The sequence below is a fragment of the Brassica rapa genome, chromosome A03 (genome assembly GCF_000309985.2).
Source record: "Brassica rapa cultivar Chiifu-401-42 chromosome A03, CAAS_Brap_v3.01, whole genome shotgun sequence".
NCBI classification, from domain to species: Eukaryota; Viridiplantae; Streptophyta; class Magnoliopsida; order Brassicales; family Brassicaceae; genus Brassica; species Brassica rapa.
Genome location: NC_024797.2, coordinates 9,846,120 through 9,862,167, shown reverse-complemented (window position 1 = coordinate 9,862,167; position 16,048 = coordinate 9,846,120). Strand labels below are relative to the sequence as shown.

Sequence of the window (16,048 nt, the reverse complement as noted above, 5' to 3'; positions counted from 1 at the left end):
AAACTTCTTTTAGTCATTTTCATTCTTGTGTGCCCCTTTGGTTAAAAAAACACAAAAAGTGATATTGATGAGAATTGCCTTTATACTTAATGTGTTTCTAAATTTGCATATAACTCAAATTCATGAAGATATCATATACATTCAAAAAATTTATTCCTAAATCACCGAAAGAAAAATTGCTTCCTAAATTTTTTTTGAAATTTTTTTTGAAAAAATGAATTTTTTTATTATTTAAAAATTTATTTATTTTATACACCATCTGTTCTACTAGATAGATGTTTTAAAAAAAATTGTTTCACAAATATTGATGTTTTATATTTCCTATGCAGAAATTGTGATATTCAAAAAAAAAATTTTGAGTTTATTGAATTACTATTCGTTAAAAGTTATTGGAAAGTGAAAATTGCAAAAACAATGATGCATCTTTTTCTTAATACCCATTTTTAAAGATCAAGTGATTTAATGTATTTTCTTAATATGTTTAAAAAAAAGTAGAAAAACTATTTTTAAGGAACAAAGATAGTATATATCTAGGAAAATGTATAACTGTCATTTATCCTTTAATAAACATAATTTGGTCATTTTTATTTTTATGAAAATTTGTTTATGGAAATGATTATCTTTTAAAAATTATCTTGAAAAGGGATATCAAATTTGTGGTAAACTTAAAATTATCCCGGCTATTTAAGGCAATTAAATTATTAATACATATTTATTATAATTATATTATATATATATATATATAATTTAAAAATAAAAAAAATCATATATGTACTACTTTGATATAAATCATTTACTATTAAATATTCGAGCATATTGCTTTTATACAATGGTGCACTCAGGATTTTATTTAAATTGGGTCATAAACCAAATTATAAACTTTAATGTATAAGAGTAAACTAAAAGTTGGCTGTTTATGGCTTGGACTTTAAAAAGGACAAAATAGAATGGGTCCAAAGTCCATATATAATGGATAAAAACAAAACAAAAAAGGTGCACAAGAGGGGTCGAACTCATGTTTATGAGATGTCAGTTCATACAATTAAAAACATGTATGCTGTCTACACTTTCTAATTACCACATGGGTCCGTCTCTGCTTCTACATCATATTGCTACTAAACAAGGTCTTAAGATGCACATTGATAGAAATGCAAATCCCACTTTCAATATAAAAAAAACTGTTGAAAATTTATGCTATTAAACTAGCTCGTGACAAGTCTCATGCAATAAACTAACATGTATCACTAAACTTAGGAATCAAAATGTCCGTAAATTTTGATCGATTTCTTATATGTTTTAAGTCGAAGCGAAAAATTTGAATATCCGTAACTTTTCAAAAAAAGCAAATAATAATATACAATATCTATAAAAAACAAAGCAAATAACAAATACTAATAGAACGAATATCTGATCCACTCCATTATTTGCATATACATATATTTAAATAAGGGCAATTGTCAATAATAGCACCTTTTGAAGTTTATGTCTCAAAAATAGCACTAGAAAGAGAAAGTCACAAAAATGACATTCATTAAAAGGTAAAATATCTCTAATACCCTTGGTTTAAAATTAAATAAACAAACAAAAATAAATAAAAATGAAAAAAATGAAAAAAAGAATTTTTTTTATAGTTTCAGATTATATGTTTTCAGATTCGAAATTTTTATAATTTTTTTTTTGATTTTTTTTTCAAATTTTTTTTTTACTTTTTTTCAAATTTTTCTTTTATAATTTAAAAACACTTTTTAAAACTGTTTTTAAAATTTTATTTTTTATTTTAGTATTTATTTTTTATAAAATTTTAAACCCTAATTCCAAAACTCCACCCCTTAACTCTAAACCCTAATGTTTGGATTATTTAACCCAAGGGGTATAAATGTATATTTATCTCTTTAATGAAACCTATTTTTGTGACTTTGAGCCTTGAGTGCTACTTTGGGAACAAAAACTTAGTTTGGTGTTATCCTAGTCTTTTTCTCTTTAAATAACTATCTATATAAATTATATAATTATTATATTTTATGAAAGTTTTACAATATTTATATTTATTAAATTGATTATTTTAGTTACTATAATTGAAAAATTAAATAAGTTTTTATTTTTTAATAAATATTGTTATATATTATTTTATTTTTTTTATTTGTAACAAATTAAATCAGATACCTTGCTAAAATATAAATTCCAGATATACATATACATGTAGCTACAAATCAGATTTGTAATTGATTATTTAGACAAAATGGATTGAATTATCTCCAAAATTTCGGACTTGTATCCATATCTACATAGACTAAGTGCAGCCTTGGTGGTAAGTTCTTAAAAAAAATAGTTTTTAAATGCTAAATGACTTTTCATTTTTATTTTAAAATTTAAACCAACAATGTGGTGACAGTTGTTACAATGCATATCTGAGAGGTTTGCTAATGAAAACTTTTCTTAACATCTTACATTTTTGCTCACATCTTTATTGTTATTTTAATTTTTTTTAATAGCAGATACTCCCTCTAGATCTCCCAGATAAACATGCTGTAAGTTACGATTTTTATATTTTCCTACAATAAATATTCATTAAAATTACAATAAATTAATCTAGATTTTTTGTGTTATTCACTAGGTTTAAGTTGACCACCCAATTCACGCCTCCAAGACAGAAGAGTATTATCTGCTTACGAAATTTTTTGGGGGGATAAAATAGAAATGAAGTACCTACCGAATAATTGAATCAATCACGTACTCCCTACGTTACGTACTAATATGTTCACGGTTCCATCGAGATTGGAAGTAAGAAAATAAATTTTAGTCATGAGTCATGACAATGGTTGAAATATCTTTATCGAGAGCAACCTCGAAAATTAATAATATCTAAAGCATAAAATACTGTTAATTTAATATTGTTCATTAAATCATTTTAATTTTTTTGTTTCTAGAAAAAAAAAAGAAAACTATTTACAAATTAACAAATGGCTAGTAAGAGCACCTCGATTAGTTACATACCCTATATAGTATCTAAATAAATATTATACTCTTATATGTATAATAATTTAATTATTCAATTAAATTTGTAAAAATATAAGAAAACTACTAATTATCATGTGACATATGTCAAAGGGGTCTAAAAACTTTTTTTTAGAAATCTGAAAAGAGAACTTTCTCTGCACAAATTATATCTCTTTCTTCATTTCTTAATAAATTTTATTTTTAAATTGTTAGATATCCCTTTTAAATACTATCAATAAGCTTGCCCTAGATCCTAAAGAATATCTCAGAGGTTATATAGTAAAAAAAAAAAAAAAATCAACTTTCCTCTTTTTTTCTTTTTATTAATAAAATTTAAAAGTATTCTATTTCGAATCTACGAGAGGGAGATGATCTGTATCAAATCCTTTGTTGTTTTTATTTGAGAAATTTCCTCTTTATCAAATGAAAATCTACAATTTAATTACATCATCATATGTACGAATTTTTTACCTTCTTATAAATGAAGTTCTGCAGTCTACAACTATATCCTGGTGAACAATATAACATGTTAGAGTTATCAAAAAGCTATAAAACTTGCTAAAAAAAGTGTATTTCCGAGGGTAAAATCCATGATATGGCATAGAAACATTGATCATTTACCTAGCCAACCCCCAAACGAAAAAATTCTTCACGTTAAATAATTCATTGTGTCAAAAGAATATTTTGTAAGCTGTATAAGGATTGCGTAATTGTCTTATGGTGAACAAAAATTAAGTAACTTATTTGCTTATATATATTCAATTACAAGGGATATTCCCGTTAATGCTACCCCACTGTTTATTATTGCCACGTTAATATGCATCGTTTAGTTGCATAAGAAATTGTTTAGACGAATAATGTCTATGATATACTTTAAATCAAATTCTGATGAGTGTCGGAAATGAATTCTAAAACAAATCCATGTGGATTTTGCAATATTTTTTAAAAATAAATATTATCATACTAATCAGTAAAGATAGAGTTAAAAATAAACTTGAAAAACCCAAACAATTGATATTAAAATTGAAATGACAAAAATCTACAAAAAGTTAAATACTCTTCATGTTCGAGGAGCTTTACATGGATGGAAAGAGAAACTATATGGCAGAAACCAATCAAAAGATCTTTGATGTTCGGTTGTAGGAGTAGCATCCTCGAGATGATCTCGCAACTAAGAGTACCGACGAGTTATATCGACAGCTTCTTACTAATGGTGATACAAAGATTAGATGATAATTCGTAATGATCTTGTAAAAAATTAGGTGGAGAATTCTTAATGGTGTTGCAAAGATTAAGTGGATAATTCTGTTGGTGTGTATTGATATAATATGTGTGCCATGTTCTGTTGAAGGTTGAAGACCAAGAGTTTGTATGGTATTTGGTTTGAGATAATGATTGTTAAAATTTCTATCAAGGTTCACAATCAAAAGTTTAATTAGACAAAAAAAATTAGAATGTACGTAATTTAATAATTTTAGTATCTTGCTCTGGGAGGTTCGGCTTGGCTAATTAGTACGAAATTGTAATTCTTATCTGCAGTAATCTCATTCAATCATATTTGATTTGTTGAAAGATAAATATTTGAAAAAAAAAAAAAAGATAAATATTTGGTTAGTTACAAATACTTACATTCGTAATAACTGCCAAAAATCATTTATTTGATCTTCGTAGAAGTCATATCCATATACAATCATGATCAATGTGGTCTCGTCAACAAACCCTCGGTCTTTTTCACAATGACTGCACATTTTATTTGATTTTATAACTGAACCATTCGTCACACAATGCTACCAGACTCCTAAAGCCTCTTCATCTCAAGTCCTCATTTTCATATTATAACCTTAACAAATTATTGTCTCTGAATTATTCAAAAGTCTTCGTTCCCCTGTTTATTTATAAATAATATATTATTGCAGCTTTCACTTGTTTGTCTTTGGTATATTCTCTTTGCAAAGATTAAATAACAGTCTTGTGTATATGAATCTTGTTTTATTAATAATAAAATACCTTGTTTTATTTTAAGTTTTAACATGTGTATATATATGGACATAACAGGAACAAAAGCCATATCACTTTATCTCTCTGCTTTTCCCCTTATCTACAAAACTTGTGAATCCCTTTAAAAGCTGATCAGAAAGTTAAAAGTGTTTTGAGAAGTTAAAGTCATGGCAATAAAAGATAGATCATTGGAAGAGACACCAACATGGGCTCTTGCTGTTGTTTGCTTCGTTATTCTTTTCATCTCTATCATGATCGAATATTTCTTACACTTTATTGGTCACGTACGTATATTTTCTTTTTCTTTGTTTCTCTCCTTTTGCTCTTCTCCAAGTGATAAGAAACTACAAGATACTTTCATTATATAAGGCCTTCAAAGCTTATTACATCATCTCTCTTTTTTTCTTTACTAGAAAATCAAAAGTCAGTCGGTAACTCCCATATAGTCTTTTTTTTTTTTTTTTTTCAATCTTTGTAGTGGTTTAAAAGGAAGCACAAGAAGGCTTTATATGAAGCTCTTGAAAAGGTTAAAGCAGGCAAGTTTAATCTTCTATAAAGATTATTTATCATAGATTTGGATGTAGCTTTGTATCACAATTTGACCTATCTTTTTCTATTTAAACTTCCAACTAACTTTTGTTTGTTTTTTTGTTTTTGGTTTGTGGTGAAAATAGAATTGATGCTACTGGGATTCATATCGCTTCTACTTGTTGTATTGCAATCACCAGTCTCCCAAATTTGTATCCCAGAAAGAATTGCTGCGACTTGGCATCCTTGTAGTAGAGAACAAGAGCTCGCTAAATATGGTAAAGATTATATTGACGATGGTCGTGAGGTTCTTGAAGACTATGACTTCAACAACTTCTATAGCCCTCGTCGAAGTTTAGCCACCAAGGGTTATGACAAATGCGCAGAAAAGGCATGTTTTATATTTTAATTACTGATTAATTTTAACCTTTAAAAAAAATTCTTCCTCCTTTTCGCTTAACAGATACTATAAGAATCTGATTTTATTTATTTTTTGTGAATTATTATTTTCAGGGGAAAGTAGCATTAGTATCTGCGTATGGTATCCACCAATTGCATATATTCATCTTCGTGCTCGCTGTTTTTCATATTCTCTACTGTATTATAACCTATGCTTTGGGGAAAACCAAGGTACATGATATTTTTACAACTTTCACAAATGCATATATGTGTAATTATGTATATATGTAATTATGTATGTCTTTAACTTCGTGATGTAATATGCAGATGAAGAAATGGAAATCATGGGAAAGAGAGACCAAAACAATTGAATACCAATATGCCAATGGTAAGCACAAACATATAAGCCATTATCTCATCTCCATGGAGTTTCTTTGGGCAGCAGTAATCATCAAAGAAAACAAAACAAAAATGAATATTTTCTGATAAAATGTATTCGTCGGTGTTTTGACTTTGGCAACGTTAGCATCATCATCACGTATCACTTGGATTTGTTTATTCATCCATTTCTCGGTTGGACACTAAGAGCACTATTAACGGTGAAAGTGATGAAGGGTTCTAAAAGAAAAAAATATATTAATATTCTAATCATGTAATTATATATTTATTTCTTAGAACTTTTGAAAAACTAACAAGGTAAAATCTGCTGCTTTAGTTTCTTAAAAAAAATTACTTCAAGAACTTTTTCTAACTCTCTCTTTTATTTTTTTTATTTTATCTTTTCTTTTAAGTTTTAGAACTTCTTCTTAATACTATGGTTGGAGTTGCTCTGATGGAACATCCTCATTTTTAAAGGTTTTGTTATTCGACGTTCGAATAATAAATTATCTGATTCGATTTGATCCATAGTTAATTGGTGTTTGAATATCTTATTTTTTTTTACTTTTAACTGATTATCTGAGTCGATCTATATAAATAAAATAAAAATAAAAATAAAGAAAATCTAAAAATAATATAAAATCATAGTATTTTATTATAACAATAAGAAATTATTAACTTTTTAAAACACTAATAAAATAATAAATTTAATAAATAATAAAACATACATTAAATATATTATTTATTTAATTTATATATATATATATTTTTTTAATATATCTATATATATAGTAGGATCAAATTAGATATATGTTCCTAAAAATATTAATGTTTTTAATTTACTTTGGTTTTTAGGGATGTTGCATATTAGTATTTGTTTTTCTTTGCAAAGTTATAGATATTAGAGTTTGTCGATTCAAATCGAAACAAATAACAAATCAAATCAAATTTACTAATATTTTTCCCATACTCTAATATCTTTCATGCTCATATACTTTTATTGAATTGTATAATCAGATTTATGAGTAGAATATCCAATAATACGACGCCTTTTGTTTGACTTACAACAAACAAATTAACGCAAGACCGTACTGTTAACGACATGTGTTCTGTACTCCTCTTATTTAATGCAATTACATATTGTAGATCCAGAGAGGTTCAGATTTGCAAGAGATACATCATTTGGACGTAGACATTTGAATATATGGAGCAAGTCTTCCTTTACCCTCTGGATTGTAAGTTTTTATTATATGTTCTAAAATTTCACTTTACCTTTTTCCCTATAATTTGGTTTTAACTTACAAAAAATAATGGATAAATGGTGAGCATGCAGACATGTTTCTTCAGACAGTTCTTTGGATCAGTGACAAAAGTGGATTATCTTACACTAAGACATGGCTTTATAATGGTGAGTAGTATATATTTATTCAAAGAAGTAATAATCATTTTACTAGTCTTGATCCCCAAAAAATATTACTGATGATGGGAAAGTGATAGAAATGTTGTAAAATATTTCTACAGTGAATTTTTTTTCTAAAGGATAAACTTCTTCCAGTTATCATTTAGAAAGATTTTTTGAAGCTATCGTTTCTTAGCTTAAAAACAAAATACTTAGAGAACTTATAAGTTATATCTTAACTTTGACAAATCTATAAGCAAATAATTAAATCTTTTAAAACCTACAGCCAAAATTGTACAGAAGAATTTATATAACTACATCCAAAAAATCTAAAGCACCAATTTTATAATAAAATATATAAAGCTACAGTTTATTCAATTCTAGAATCAAATTTTAAGTTTCTTAAAATTATTGAATGGGTGCAGGCGCATATGCCAGCAGGAAGTGAAGCTCGTTTCGATTTCCAAAAGTACATTCAAAGATCTCTGGAAGAAGATTTCAAGGCTGTTGTCGGTATAAGGTTAGTCCCTTTCTTTATTTAAATCAAAATAATTTATTTTTTTTTCTTCCAATTATTAACTAATTTTCTAAAATATTACAAATTTCTGATTAAATAAGTTATTGTCTGTGAATGGAAATGCAGCCCGGTGATATGGTGCATTGCTGTCTTATTCATACTGACTAATACACATGGTTGGTCCTAATTCTTTATAATGTCTTTTTAAATAATTAATAAAATCATTTATCAAATTGATAAAAAAAAACTTGTGTTTCTTTTTAAAAATTATAATAGGATCGGAATCCTATTTTTGGCTGCCTTTCATCCCTTTGTTTGTAAGTTATTACAAACACATTACTTCAAACTTTTCATTCGGTTTTGTTATGCAGTCGTGATATATAATATTAATGAGGTTTTAGTATGTTTAATGAAATGAAGGTGATATTAATAGTAGGAGCAAAACTTCAAGTGATAATATCGAAATTAGGATTGAGGATTCAAGATAAAGGAGATGTGGTTAAAGGAGCTCCTGTGGTTGAACCGGGTGATGATCTCTTTTGGTTTGGTCGTCCTCGTTTCATTCTCTTCCTCATTCATTTGGTTCTTTTCACGGTATAACTAATTTAATTAGTCATATGTGTTTTAATGAATTTTTGAGTTATGGTTTTTCTAAATAATATAGTTTTGTATATTTCTTACAGAATGCATTTCAACTGGCTTTCTTCGTTTGGAGCACTGTGAGTAACAATCACGCTCTTCTAAAAAAAAAGTAGTTTAAGAGGTTGTTTTCAATAAACTAATTGATGATTGATTGGTTTTGGTATTAATTTTGCAGTACGAGTTCACACTCAAGAACTGCTTCCACCACAAAACCGTAGATATTGCACTCAGGATCACCATGGGGTTTGTAAACTCCTCAACTAATACATAAAACACGAACACATATTAAGTATATTAACACTAAACTTCATTTTGATGTATACGACAGGGTATTGATACAAGTTGTATGCAGCTACATCACTCTACCTCTGTATGCTCTTGTGACTCAGGTATATAATCCAAATTGTTAAAAGTTATGTTTGATGCAAAAACTAATTATTTAGTAATGAGTCAATGCGCTGGATTCAAATCGTCTTTGGAATAAAGGTTTTTTTTAAAAAAAAAAATTGGAATATCTTAATGCGGACTCGAGCCTCGAAGAAATTATGGACCTAAAGGCGAAACTTCCATTGTTAACAAAAAAACTCTAGCATCGATAACATGCATCGTATAGATCAACTTTAATTGTGAATTTGTGATATCATGTCAACATGTTTAGATATTTTTAACTCAACATCAAATGGCAATGCACTAGATTTGATGCATTTGTATTGTTAGGTCTCAAGTTGTCTATGTAGGATTCTCTAACACGTAATTGTAACTTCAGATGGGAACTTCAATGAGGCCGACCATATTCAATGACAGGGTAGCCAATGCATTGAAAAAATGGCACAAGACAGCCAAGAAACAATCCAAACATGGAACCTCAGGGTCCAACACACCTCACTCTAGCCGCCCGGCCACGCCAACACATGGCATGTCACCTATGCATCTCCTCCACAGTCATAATCGCAGCCTTGATTATCAAACCAGCTTCACTGCCTCTTCTTCTCCTCCTAGATTCTCTGATTTTGGTGGCCATGGCCATGGACATCAGCATTTCTTTGATCCTGAATCTCAAAATGTCTCTCCCCACCTTGAGATTGCAGAATCTGATATCAGCAACAGTCAGCATCCGCATGCTGACATAGCTAGTCAGCATCCGCATGCTGAAGTAACTAGTCCTGTTAAAGAAGAGAAAGAGACTACTGAGCATGTCAAGATTGATTTGCCAGAGTTTACTTTTAAGAAGTGATATTAGTTCTATACTTGTTGATCATTCTTTGTAAATGGTATAAACTTTGAAATGAACACTTCTCGTTCTTTTTTCTTCTTTATTTTTTGCTGTCAGCACACGTTTTATGATATCAAATAATTTTCAATGGCATCTCTCTCATCAAATTTGCTTTTGTTTTGTTCCAAAACATACAGTTGTGGACAAGCGTTTTGAAGCAGAGCAAAAGGTTCTTGGTGTCACGAATATGATGATGCTTGTAATAGTAACATATACTCATATCTCATTACATCTGTGACAATAATTGTTTGATAGTATTAGACATGGAGCCAAATCTTCTTTTTTTTTGGTCGAAGGAGCCAAATCTATACACTCGAATCTTGGAGACTTTCTATGGAATCTCACCCTTCTACCAAGGACTATATTACCCGGGGGCTAGACAACAATATACACCAGATGCTTCTGGTTCTGTTCAGGTACGAAGTGCGACAGGTGCAGACAGAGACAAGTAGTTGACGTAACCTTCAGAAACTGAGATCACAAACCGATGGCAAGCAAGAGCAGAGGCGGTGAGAAACATAACAAAGGACGTCAAGCCGAATTTGAGCGTCAACACTCGGTCACTCTTTGTAGATTCAAGTATCTTTCTCAGTATCACTCTGACACGTTTGTCTTCAATCAAATTTTTGAAATCTTTTACTGTAATGTTGGTTCCTGAAGATGGTGGTGGGTCTGGAAGAGAGATGAATTTAAGGGAATTAACTCCGGAGATTCCGACCATCCATTGGTACAATGTGTCTGCAACCATTGTGCACAGTTTCTGACGGATTGCATGTGCCTCTTTTGAAATAAATGTCCGGATTAGTGAAGTTCCATTCTGTTTATCAAAGCAGAGAACATAACGTAAAGACCATTTCCCTTGGAAATAAAGCATGTTGAATTAAACCACAGATGTTATAACTAACCGCAGCCATTAAGAGCCTTCTAAGAACCACACCGTCTTTGGATGCCAAAAGCTTCATGACCAGACTTACAGTGTCAACATCTTTGTCCGTTTGATTGGAACTGCTATGAACAGATGTTTCATCTCTTGATGGTGTTACCAATGGCGAACCTTTCCTAGAGTAGGTATCAAATATGTTATTACAGAGAGACATAAATACTAACAAATAATAAACATTATATAGCGCATCTCTTTATGCAACAGCGCCATAAGATAACTAGACATAATTCAAATAATGAGGGTCAAATGTCTGATTCACTATACCTCACAGAGCTTTTACTCAGGAAAAGAGCAACCCTTTCCCATCTGAACTCCTTCTTTCGGTTAAGAACTGCCTACAAACACCAACAGAAAAGTTGAGAAAAATTGAGTCAGTCTACCTACAAGAGAATGCATAGTGAAAATCAACAAGCGTCAATTCCAGAGAGACCAGACTTAGTTTTGTAAACAATGTTACTTAGTTTTGTAAACAATGTTTTTTTTTCTTTTGCTGTGAATCTAAGAAGTCACTTAAATGGCACTAAAAACTTATGGTATTACCGAATGAAGAATTTTCGTTGTTGCCGCTGAATTTTCAGTGAGGAGTTTTTGAACCACAAAGGGGTATGCAGCTTCAAATGTCTTGAAATTTGGATCTCCAGATGCAGCCAGACCTGGAAAAACATGAATACAACTAAAAGCATGACGCAAATCGCCATGTTATGGAAACCAAGCATAGCTAGAAAGAGATGAAAAATGAAGCTATCTATCTGACTATACTATCATCCAAGATCACTTCCTGGATAATGTTTATTGTTATCTACCTGTCATATAACAAAGGGACACCAGGTTGAGAAAATATATGATTTAACATTACCACACATAAATTTGATCCATGCAGATGCATGTACCAGATCAAAAGGTGGATTGTCTCTTGACATATTCAAAACATGCTCGAGTGGTATTTCATTTTCTACCCATGATAATCAAAACCATCAAACAAAAGAGAAACCAGGGATTGGATTACAAGTACCTTCCAAGCAAGCAAGAGAACGCAGGACAAGTGTGAAGTATGGTGGCATGCGTAGCTGATACTTCAGGGCCACTTGGACTATTTTACTAAGCACCTGCAAAAATTGCAAGCATTGGAAAAAAAAATTAGCGAATCTACAAGCATTGTCTTCTGTACAAGCTACGAGTAACATGTCTCACCTTAGTGAATTCGATATCAGGAATCCCATTTTTAAGTTCAACCTCTCCCAACGCCAATTCCAGATCCTGTATTATCATTTTTAAGAACCATATTCAGATATAAGAACAGCAATTTCTTCAAATCTATAAGAACAATAGTACATTGCAATATTTGAGTTACCAAATATTTACCAGCGTAAAACGACGCGTATTGACGCCTGGCTTGGTGACATCCATATCACCTAACGCTTCAACAAGAGAGGACCAATCACCATTCACGATGTGCACTATTGATGCGAGCATGGCAAGCTGATGCTTCCTTTCCATCCGACAAACTAAACCGAAGTCTAGAAACCTTTGCATAGAAACACGTTGTTATCGAATAAAACTCACTTTGTCACAGTCAGATTTTTTTTAAGCTACGCTGATGAATGAGTCAGGAGATACCCTATTTGTCTTGATGTCGTATAACGCAAATTTCCAGGATGTGGATCTGCGTGCAAGATACCTGTGTCAAGGAGTTGTACTAGAGTTGCCTCTACTCCTTTGTTCACCTATAAAATAAAATTTTAAGAGAGATATCAAAGCCATTAAAGCATAGTATATTCCAACAAAATGGTAATAACAACTAAAAAAAAATCAAAACAAACTACTTTGAAAATGCAATTTTGATTCCACCAACAGAAGGCAACTGCAAGGTTGATTCCACATTTTTTTCACTGACCACAATTGTAGTAATGTCAAACTAAATCTAATAACAGTCACATGCCTTTAGTAGTAAACATAAAATAGAATATCAGGAGGTTGTTATGTCATTAACTTACCAGATCAAGAAGACGTCTTCTCGCTTCAAGTTTTTGTCTCTCATGACTCTGAGTGTCATTCTCAGAGTAACCAGTAGTTATTGCCTGTAAATCGGTTGGGCTTTCACCAACCATCCACTCCATGGTCAAAACTCTTTTGCGCGTTAGATGTTGATACACCTTTGGAACTCGTATATAGGAAAACCGTGAGTGTGCTTCCTTCAAGAAACAAAGTATTTTAGTCAGTCAAAGTAAACAAGACCCTTACCGTTAAGGAAAGAAGATAGAGATACTAGCAACTTAAGAGGTAAAGGAAGCTACTTCTCTATCAAAAGACGCAGAAAGCATTAACTTTGATTCTTAACGTTGTCTAGACAAAAAGAAGAACCTAATGGCCAGTACCCGAAATTCAGATGCATTGGCAGCCTCTAAAGTAAAGTCCAATTCTCCGGCCAAACCTTTTCCAAGCTCATCAGCATATACACGAATGTCACTTTCTCTCTTTGCGATCTTTCGCAATACACCCAACTGCAACAACAAAAGGATACATCATATAAGTATACATTATTCAAGCAGAATGATTTGAGAACAGTTGGTAGAATTCACACAAACCCCAAGTCGCAGAATGTAAATGTCGCGTAGCACTGCATGTCTCAGATCAGGACGCTGAACTTTCACTGCAACATCTAAACCATCGAGGGTCCTTCCTCGGTAGACCTACAAAAATAGCATATCAAGTATTAGTCTTGCCTCTAACATGTTGATTCATATGATGCTTACTTGTTGCAAGACAGAAACCAGAGTAAATACCTGACCAAAGGATGCTGCTGCTACAGTTTCTTGAGAGAACTGGCTAAAGAATGATTCAACAGGAGCTCCTAATTCCTCTTCAATTACTTTTGAAGCCTCCGGCCATGGAAAGGGAGGGATTCTGTCATGCAGTTCAGACAGTGCCTGCAGTTCCAAATCATATTCTAGTTACTAACATATGAAAACCAACACAGTCAGAGATTTAGAAACGCAAGAACATAAACATAACTTCTATCTGACCTTGGCGGTTTCAGTCCCAATGAGATCTGGCCTTGTGGAAAGGGATTGACCCACTGAACCAGCAGAAAAGAAGGAAGCATCATTCATAACAGAGCAAAGTGTCGAACTGTAAATGGTGAGTGATAGATAGTTTGATACTTCAAAATAAGATATGAGTCGCCAAACCTTTGATGAAAGTGGGCCCCAAATGTAGCATGGTTTCTTTCAGTACCATCCCAAATTTCTGCCCTGAAGCTTCCAATTTTTTGCCTTTGTCTGATTCCGATGATGTCCGTAATCTGATGGCAGCAACCATGAACGCAGAAAATACCTATACATTAGAATTAAAATTAAAATTAAAACCACATCCACTAGAGATCATTTTAGTTTCAACGGAAGATACAAAAACGAAAACCACATCAGAGATCATCAGTATCTGTAAAGTGTAATTATCAAACTTTAAAATGATTCAGTGATTAGTTGCAGAATGAAACAAAACTCTTGACATATACCTCCAGAAGCCTAAAGGCAACAACATGGGGCCTGCAATTAAAGTAATCTGCAACAGCTTGTGGATCATAAACTTCAGGAAGTGGTCTTGACCACATCTTAGAGAGGCAGTAAATGTAACCAGCATATGCCTCCAAGGCTTTGACATCAGCCATTAACAAATCCACCCCAGTGAGCCCTGCCAAACGGTTCAAACTGCATCAGCAAATGCTTACTACTGAAGGATACAAAGAAGCCCATTATTTGTAAATCGTTACTCATGACAAGTCCACTACCCCATGTACCTAGGGGTTCAACCAAGTAGATTACTATACTTACTATAAATATGCTTCTTATGATATTGTGTAATGTCATCTTTGAGGGTTGACACAAAGCAACTGTCTTTCCTCTGTTGTATGAAACATCAATCGAATCCTCTTGCATCTTGAAGGCAATCTAAATTCTTTCTCTTCCTTACTAGCTCTTGCACAATAAAGCTCTATGAGCTAGTTCTAAGCTCATTTGAGCACAAATCAAAACTGCTTTCACTTACAACTAACACATAACAATGTATTTATCTATTCCTTAATTAAACAAGCATTCTTGTTGATCAAGTAACCAGATTCCCCTAACACTCCAACCCTAAAGTCACCAACTTTTCAACCACTGCCGTCATTGCAACTTGCAAGCTATCTAACTAAGAGGCTAATGCTACAAATACTTCAAAATAAAACCTTTACCTGAGTACGAAGGCTGAGGCAAAGACGGTTGCTCAAGAGGCGGAGAAGCTGAATCCTCAAGATGCCGAAGCCAAAACACTTCCTCGGCGGACTTAGTCACTTCGGGGACACGGAAAGCCACGTTGGCCCATTTAATTCCGATGCCGATCTTATTCTTGAGGAACTCAACGTCATTGCGGACAACATCGGCGACGTGGCCGAGACTGACGGCGACAGGTGGCAGAACCGCTCTTCTTTGTTTAAATCGCCTCAATTCAGAAACGGCGAAAGCTCCTCCTGTTCGAGGCGAGCGTCGAACCGGCGTGCGTATGGTTGAGCAGGACGGTGACGGCGGCGATACAGACGCCATGATATTGGTCGGAGAAAGTAAGTTAGGTTAGAGACATGGAGAGTGACAGCGAGAGATCATTGTCTGAATTTTGATTTTTGTTTCGATTTTTGTATGTGGCGGAGAGGAGTGATCCACGTCGGCCTTTGGAGGAGGAGCTTCAGAGAGTCGTAGATAAGGTTTGATTGTAATGGGCCTAGGCCCATTACCAAGTAATAATACCTATTAAAATATTCTTGCAGCATTATTCAAAGTGATGTGTAACCATGAGTTTATTGGCTTAAGATATCCAAGGGCTCCAAACACACAACAGAAGAATTGAACCAATAATAACTACTATCTACATAAAAGAAATGTTAGGGCTGTTCAATATGGTAAAACCGAACCGTACCGAACCGAACCGAACCGAAATAGA

At 32.3% G+C, this 16,048-nt stretch overlaps 2 protein-coding genes across 2 annotated transcripts; one reads left to right on the top strand and one right to left on the bottom strand.

Annotated features, from left to right (window-relative positions):
• The first annotated feature begins 1,948 nt into the window (after window positions 1–1,948).
• LOC103857849 (MLO-like protein 12) lies at window positions 1,949–10,454 on the top strand. The gene is made up of 15 exons (XM_009135097.3): window positions 1,949–5,279; window positions 5,474–5,531; window positions 5,670–5,914; window positions 6,037–6,153; window positions 6,250–6,310; window positions 7,447–7,535; window positions 7,634–7,708; window positions 8,125–8,219; window positions 8,343–8,392; window positions 8,493–8,533; window positions 8,637–8,810; window positions 8,900–8,935; window positions 9,034–9,101; window positions 9,187–9,247; window positions 9,625–10,454. Exons 1-15 carry the CDS (start codon window positions 5,163–5,165, stop codon window positions 10,090–10,092), a joined length of 1,755 nt encoding a protein of 584 aa, XP_009133345.2. The 5' UTR covers window positions 1,949–5,162; the 3' UTR covers window positions 10,093–10,454.
• Window positions 10,305–15,786, bottom strand: LOC103857850 (uncharacterized protein sll0005). The gene is made up of 16 exons (XM_009135098.3): window positions 15,306–15,786; window positions 14,589–14,764; window positions 14,263–14,407; window positions 14,098–14,150; window positions 13,858–14,001; window positions 13,660–13,764; window positions 13,450–13,575; window positions 13,069–13,266; window positions 12,692–12,798; window positions 12,437–12,599; window positions 12,266–12,331; window positions 12,087–12,180; window positions 11,615–11,727; window positions 11,339–11,409; window positions 11,037–11,190; window positions 10,305–10,948 (listed from the first exon to the last, which is right to left on the bottom strand). The coding sequence occupies exons 1-16, from the start codon at window positions 15,652–15,654 to the stop codon at window positions 10,544–10,546; spliced, it is 2,469 nt and encodes an 822-aa protein (XP_009133346.1). The 5' UTR covers window positions 15,655–15,786; the 3' UTR covers window positions 10,305–10,543.
• Between the last annotated feature and the right edge of the window lie 262 nt (window positions 15,787–16,048).

What these genes read in the sequence shown, in the direction of transcription:
- LOC103857849 (XM_009135097.3), top strand. Translation starts at nt 5,163, where the DNA reads ATGGCAATAAAAGATAGATCATTGGAAGAGACACCAACATGGGCTCTT. An exon ending in TCTTGAAAAGGTTAAAGCAG is followed by an intron (nt 5,532 to 5,669) that starts GCAAGTTTAATC and finishes TGGTGAAAATAG; the next exon opens with AATTGATGCTACTGGGATTC. An exon ending in CATACTGACTAATACACATG is followed by an intron (nt 8,393 to 8,492) that starts GTTGGTCCTAAT and finishes AAATTATAATAG; the next exon opens with GATCGGAATCCTATTTTTGG.
- LOC103857850 (XM_009135098.3), bottom strand. Translation starts at nt 15,654, where the DNA reads ATGGCGTCTGTATCGCCGCCGTCACCGTCCTGCTCAACCATACGCACG. An exon ending in GAAGACGTCTTCTTGATCTG is followed by an intron (nt 12,799 to 13,068) that starts GTAAGTTAATGA and finishes TTTATTTTATAG; the next exon opens with GTGAACAAAGGAGTAGAGGC. An exon ending in CAACGAAAATTCTTCATTCG is followed by an intron (nt 11,410 to 11,614) that starts GTAATACCATAA and finishes TGGTGTTTGTAG; the next exon opens with GCAGTTCTTAACCGAAAGAA.